At 45.4% G+C, this 7,143-nt stretch overlaps 1 protein-coding gene across 1 annotated transcript; it reads left to right on the top strand.

The window, feature by feature from the left end:
• The first annotated feature begins 233 nt into the window (after positions 1-233).
• Positions 234-5,290, top strand: LOC149329351 (uncharacterized). Its single transcript, XM_089561926.1, has 2 exons — positions 234-3,781; positions 4,285-5,290. Exons 1-2 carry the CDS (start codon positions 3,700-3,702, stop codon positions 5,007-5,009), a joined length of 807 nt encoding a protein of 268 aa, XP_089418052.1. The 5' UTR covers positions 234-3,699; the 3' UTR covers positions 5,010-5,290.
• Positions 5,291-7,143: the final 1,853 nt, after the last annotated feature.

The raw sequence follows: 7,143 nt of genomic DNA, 5'->3' as shown, positions 1-7,143 counted from the left end.
ACATGGAGGAAACAAGTGAAGCCTGCAACGTGTGTGCTCTTGTGGCGGGCAATTAGTAGTAGTGGTGGTGGTGGTGTGACACTTTTTATTAACAGCCTTTATGTTAGGCGTTCAGTACGTCCTTGGAAAAGGCAACGAGGGCGCGTTGCAGGTTCAGGTCCCGGGAGGCGAGCCAGATGGGCCACGGTGGGGGGGGTGCTGGGAAAGGATAGGCGGGGGACTGGAAGGCTGCATGGCACTGTGTAAGGCAGTGTTCTGTGTCTGCACATGTGTGTGGACAGTTTGGGCACTGAGGTGTGGAAGTGTGCCGGTAGAGATAAAGTTTGGCTGGTGTACGTAGGAGATTAAACTGTATTCGGCGAAGAATGCGAGCTTCACAGATCGATAAGGATGGGTGTGGTGGCGGTAAATCAGCTTAGTCCCATTTTTGCTGCGTGTAGTATTCGTCGGCAGTGTGTTTGTAACCCCTGACCGCCTGCTCCGTCGGTGGGCTCGTCCATGGGATCCCCGGCGCCCGGTGTACAGTTTCGCAGGCAAGCTGGTGAGCCAGCTCATTGCCGGGGATGCCCATGTGACCAGGGATCCACCGAAGGGTCAACGGTCGTGGGCTTAATGCTAAGAGGGCGGCATCTAAGGCCGATCGGGTAGGGAAAGGGAGGGCTCTTTCATGGGAGGCATGCAGAGCTGCCTGCGAGTCTGTATGGACAACACATTGGGGGGCAGGGTGGCAAAGTGTGTGATGGCATCGGCGATTCCGTGTATATCTTGGGCGAAGGTGGGGATGTGTATGGACCGGTTGTGTGAGTGCTGGTTGCAGAGAGGGAAGGGTGGAGGAAGGAGGCTGCTGTGGAGCCCGCGGTTTCCGTGAGACAGGCGTCTGTGTAGGCCGCCGCCGCAGCGTCCAAGGGTGGCTTGTGGTTGTATGCGTATGCTTGGCGGCGGCCTGCGTGTGTGTGTGCGGACATGTTGCTTGGAATGGGTGCGAGGGGGAGGTTAGGGGGATAGATCGGAGACTGCGGTGTGTCTGGGAAAGAGATGGGTGCGTAGGGAGTCTGGGATAGTATCCACCGCCCAGCTGATGTACTGGACAGGCGGATGATTTGTCTCTCCCAGTGCAGGTTAAGGAGGGCTTGAAGGGGATGGAAAAGACCTGTTCTGTACAGGGTGTCTGTAGAAGCCTGAGGGGGGAGCCCTAGTGTTTCTTTGCATAGTGTATTGAGGGCCCGGGTCAGTTTGTCTCGTTGTGTATTTGTAAGTGGGCTCTGAACAAATTCCTGTACTACATGCCTTAGTAGTAGTAGTAGAATCACATTATTTGGTCACTCAGAGGCTGAACGGCCATGGGGCATTCCAGAAGACAATGGGTCAAATTGGCGCATGTTTTAGGGCTGCTATAAGATTCATGAGATGTAGCATGTTTTTGTGAGAAAGTCTGTGCTAATGTCAGTAGGACATTGCATGTCCATTCATCAAGTAGCTTTTTGACACAGAGAATTAAAAAAAATATAAGCATCTGGTGCACACCTTTTACAAAGGAGGCCCATTGGCTCCGAAATATGGTACTCAGTCAAAAATACAAATCGCAGAAAATGACGCCTTTATTTTTGGTGAAAATGGCATGAATCCGACTCCGTCCTGCTTTTCAGTGATCAAAGCAAGATCACGTCTGAGGTGATGGTCATTGTGAAGAACTTCATCTGTGACATCGCATGAAAGCACGAAATGCAATTATGCTGCTACTTGTGTGATTGTTCTGTTATGTGGATGAATTGATTTTTTCATTTGTACAATATTCTTTAATTTTTCAATCGAAGCAGAAACATCAATGATGAAAATTGCACGTTTTGGAACTTTTAGCCTTTCCTGCCTCTGTGTCTGACGAATCAATGTTTTTCCTGATTCTTGTGCTGTATGGCCTCGAATATGCTATGTGAAAGGTTGCTTACATGATTCTTTGTAAGTCCACCACTTTACACTCCTGGTTGGGGCATTATGAAGGGTGTAGCTCTGCAAAACCTGTGCTGTATCTTGTGGTGTATTTTGTATTCTATTGTATTTGCCGCTGTTTCCTGGTTTATGGGTGTCGTTGTGGCGTTGCTGAAGAGAGTACACTATGGTTCCTTGTAGTTGGCCACAAACGACCGACCTCATTTCGTCATGCACGTAGCATTACTGACCATGTCCAAACAATATTCATTGCTGTGTTCATTTAGTCTGCATCCTGACATCTTTCGTTTTGTTTTCAGGATTTTTTCAGACTAGGCAACATTTTGCTGTATGGAGTGTCCTATGACAATGTTTATTTTAGTTTTCTAACAATACTGAGTGTTGATCTCCACATCTGGAATTCATCGTGTATTAATTGCATTTCATGATGCTAGTACGGGCTTTTATTTGTCTGTAAGGTGTAAATTGTTCTTTTAAAATCCAAAGGCATTTGAAAAAATTGGCCTGTGCTTTTTTTAAGCTGTGCATTCTAGTGGTGCTATTCACTACTGCACAATGCAGTGCCAGTTTTAGCGGATTTTCTCACCCGCAGTGTCCGTTTTTTAGTTTTGCCCGACCAGTTTCCTTGCATCACTGAAAGTTTTTAATATGATTATAGTGCTGCTGTGATTTCTGCTCAGAATAATGCAACAACTGATGACAAGTCACACTTTTGCTTGCTGTTTCTCGCCACATTCACTCTCCCTGCAATGGTGGCATAGTCATTGGAGCGTGCATCTCGCATGTAGGATGTGCAGGGTTGGATTCCCTGTGCCACTGGGTAACCACCAGTGGTACGATACGCAAGCTTCCCCCTGGCTTCTGCTGTGTGGAATGCCTGGAAGTGGGTCTTAGACTTCCCCTGGTGTTGATGAAGGTCCCTTATATCACGATGCATCATCAGCTCTCACTCTCGTTACTGTCATATGAGCTCACCTGATCACCATGTTCTCAGGGATGGACTTCTTCCGTGCCGACCATGGTGTTCGAAAAGCTGGCCGCCTTAAACCTCTTTCAGAGAAGCGCATTGAGAAACTTATGTCATGGTTATTTCTTCCTTTTTTTCGCCCTGATTTCTCGTCCCAAAATTTGGGATGCAGGTGTCACAGAAGTAAATATGGTGTGCTCTAACTGCACTTAAGACAGAGCAGTGTGCAGTTTCAGATGTGCTTCTACTCGATTAATTGCGGTCTTCGAGACGGTGGAGGCAGAACATGATGTTCAACACATTGGCAACATTCGTGGCCAGCTGTCAACTACGCTTTTCTACAAGTAGCTATGCTCTGACAGTTTTTTTTCCTGTGCGCAGTACAACGGGTGTAAGGGGTTCATTAAAAGATGAATGCTCTGTCAATGGTTTTTGTTGTTAAAAATAACACACTGCTTGGTTCTTAAGCCTGTGTAGGTAGTCTTGTACTGTCGTTCCCGTGAAGCCAGAAATGGTGCATGTTGATTCGTCGATGTAATGGTTACTGACTCGGTTCCAGTATAAATTTGTAGGCAATCGTCTGTTTTTCGTGAGCATAAGTATAGTAATCATCTGCATGCAGAATTAAAAGCTGGGACTGTTTGCTCTGGAACGCTCTTCTTTCCAGGCTCGCCCTACTGTATTTACACAACCTGAAAAAGCTGTTTTACCAGTGTGTATTCCATATTCACCGCCTCATGCAGATAACTCCATGTGAGCGTTTGCACTCGTAATATTTTGTGTTAATGGATACAATCTGGCTTTCACATGCAGGTTTGAGCTCCGGGAACCACAAACATGGTGCACCTTCATGGCAGGACTCACCAGGTTAGCATCTGCAGTTTTTCTTCATATATGCTTTCGTGAAGGTTGTCTTTCAAAGAGCAGGTTGTAGGATACAGAAGCTTTAGTTTACTGAACTGTGGTGAAGGATCGTGATTTGTACCTTCAATATTCTGGAAAGTTGTATTCTGTGATTTGTCAACTATACTCATCGAACTAGGACCAATATGGGTTCTGTTCATTGCAGCCAGAAATTGAACAAGAAACAAAGGCCTCGTATAGCTTTTAGCATTTAGCCTTTTCCTCCTACTGTTTGAGTAGCAAATAAAATTAAAAGAAATGGCTTTATGCATTGGGCTAAGCATAGCTGAATGCCACTTGTTTTGCTATTATGCGAACCTGTGACTGGAGAGATATCTTGACCGTAGAGACATCTTGTTTCAGGCCTGAGTTCTCAGTTGCAGATCTGTTGAATAAAACTTTTGAGAGACATCCACAGGTTTTATATGTGTGTCCTCTGCATTCAACTTTCTGCCTGTGCAACGCAGGTTCATTCGGGACACTGAGCGACCATGGCATACCTCATCTGCAAGAATCAACCAGTGAAAGCCACCCTGTGAGCCACTGCCCAGAATCTACTCCTTCTGGCATGAGTTACCACCGGGGCAAACACACAGGAAATAAGCTGCACGAATGCACCTACTGCAACAAGGGATTCAAAAGAAGATCTCATGTAGTGCGGCATCTCCGAGTCCATACCGGTGACCGCCCATACCATTGTAACGACTGTGGTAGCAGCTTTGCACGAAAGGAAAATCTTGACGCACACCGGCGCACTCACACTGGTGAACGACCTTACCATTGTGACGACTGTGGAAATAGTTTTGCAAAAAAGACCCATCTGGAGATGCACCAGCGCACTCACACTGGTGAACGTCCTTACCATTGTGACGACTGTGGAAACAGGTTTATTCAAAAGGTCCATTTAGAGGTACACCAGCGCACTCACACAGGCGAACGTCCTTACCATTGCGACCAATGTGGTAGCTGCTTTGCAGAGAAGTGTAAGCTGCTGAGACACATTCGTACCCACACGGGTGAAAAGCCGTTTGAATGTCAGCTGTGCCCCATGGCCTTTGCGGTACGTTCAGATTTTGCAAGGCATATTAGATCCCATAAGGGTGAAAAGCCCTTCCAATGTGACTTGTGTGAAAAGACATTCAGTGAGAGGCAATATTTGAACTGCCACAAGAAGGCTGTTCACATAAAGTAGCAGTGGTCCATGATGCCTTGGTATAAGTGTTTTGCTCACTACCAATTTGTGTATAAGCTACCATGATTCTAGCTGACTACCCTTATGAAAGGTGTTGGTAGCTAACCTCATCACTAATTCCATTTGTAAGTTTTGTTCACTCCAACGCAGTTTTCAGAAAACAACACTTATTCCTTTAGGCAACACATATACAGTCACTCAGCCTTTCCTGATTGCGGAGAGTGAGCCTACTGTTCTTGTAAACTTGCATGAGTGGAAATAAAATCACTGTCATACGTGTCTATCATCACTTCTTGTTGGAGAGTGCCTTTCAAAATCTTGATATCCAATGTATATCACTGCTTGCAGTTCTCAGCCTGCCTCAGTGAAGAAATAATTCTTGGAGTAAAAGTGCACAAAATAATTCCTTTTAATCTTTAAGCCTGAGTGAGCTAATTTTTGTGACAATCAATATAAATTCAATCATTTATATCACTATACCTATAAATGTTTATATGAGAATCAAGAAAAACTTTCTTGTGTAAATCATTGTGTATTTATTCCAGTAGTGTTAGTGGCAGGAACGAGTGAAGACAAGTCGGTGTCCAGCCTCAAAATGAGGCTGCTTTACCATTACTCAGAGCACTGTCTCTGCTGGGTATTAATGGCATAATATTGTGGATCGTTATTCCTCACCATTTTTAATATTTTTTGGTTGTCAGAATTTTGAGCTGTTTTTGACCATTTCACATTGTGCTAGCTTCTGTGTTCTTTTGGTGTTACGTGAAAAAGCCTTGTTGATGTACATGAGGTGTTCATGATAACACGGTGCAAGTTTCGTGGCTGCTGAAACAAAGAATACTGCCATTAGTGCCTACAAAAAGCACTGTAATCTTGTAGTGTATTGTAAAGCTCGTAATTTGGGTCTATTGTGTGAAATTCCTTAGTGCACATGAGTAGTATTTTGTAGCAGTTTCTCTTTCAAAATGCTAATTCATTCCGGCTGTTTGTAAAACTCACTTGCTTGACATATTGTGCATTAAAATTCAAAAGCATTGCATTGCAGTTCTTCAAAAAGCTGTTTTTTTTTTTAGTGTTATACTTTTATCGTCCTTAGACATCACTGTGCCTTGCATCCAGGAAAGAATAGCTATCAGTTACAGATGAGAGCACTAATAGCAGCAGTAACTGACAGCACTAACTTATAGATGACAGCACTAAGGAATATTGCAAACACAAGTAGTGTTTTTTCAGAAGCTTCTCCAAGGTTTTGTCTCACTATGAAGGGGTCATACCTTGAAAGAAGCCAAACATATTATTGGATAGTAATGAGTGGGATTAGCAGATGAGATTAGGAAGTCTTTTTGGGATGAGGTGACTATCTGTCTGGAAAAGCACATGGTATATGTGAGGTGAGCGAGCGAGACTTTTGTTGTGCTGTAGACGTAGTTTGGGTCCCAGAATTGAGGAGAAAATGTTTGACTAATTATACCAGCTGCCTTGTTTCCATGAAGCGACACTGAAGCCACCATTGCTGCAGAGTGGCTCTAAACACTGCCATTTTCTTCGAAGACCTTTGACCGTATGAGCTTCAGGCTAGGAGCGTATCATCCCGTGCACTTCATTTATTCTTCTGCCCTCTCCTGAGAGCGTAAAGTACAAAGAAGAGAAACATAACAGCCCCTACTGGACAGATCAAACTGGCTGGAGGAAATGGACAATGAAAGGGCCACTCTTCCTCCACTTGGGCTCCAGGAACCACTGGGCACTGGATTGTCAGTCTACGCACATCCCCCTTACACATGGTGTAGAGTGCTAGCATGTGCTATGCGTATTTACCCCCCTCTCCTTACCATGCAGCTAAGGGAAGTTGGCTTCGCCGTTGGGCAGGCCACAAGGGGATCTGTGGATACACGTGGGATTATTAAGAGCTCCGTCTTTCTTCCTTCTGTGTCCCACCGCTGCAGACTCTGGAGACCGCCCGGCGAGGGACTGCGAGGAGTGTGCAAAGTGGGAAGCGGCAGAGAGCAAGTGGCCGGCTCGCCCTTCGCCTAAGTATTGATTGCCCCCTTTCGGGGAAAGATGCGAGCGGCTGGGTCGTGGGGTTTGTTTCTCGCAAGGGCCGCTTCGCCCCAGATGTGTAAGGAGCTCTAAG

Source organism: Amblyomma mixtum, chromosome 9 (assembly GCF_055824585.1).
Source record: "Amblyomma mixtum isolate Tamu chromosome 9, ASM5582458v1, whole genome shotgun sequence".
Taxonomy (NCBI): Eukaryota; Metazoa; Arthropoda; class Arachnida; order Ixodida; family Ixodidae; genus Amblyomma; species Amblyomma mixtum.
The sequence above is the reverse complement of the archived record's forward strand: the minus strand, read 5'-3'. Positions and strand labels throughout refer to the sequence as shown.

Bases quoted from the DNA above. Each gene is read 5' to 3' on its own strand.
- LOC149329351 (XM_089561926.1), top strand. From the start codon at position 3,700: ATGGATACAATCTGGCTTTCACATGCAGGTTTGAGCTCCGGGAACCAC. The intron at 3,782-4,284 runs GTTAGCATCTGC...TGTGCAACGCAG, and splicing joins TTCATGGCAGGACTCACCAG to GTTCATTCGGGACACTGAGC.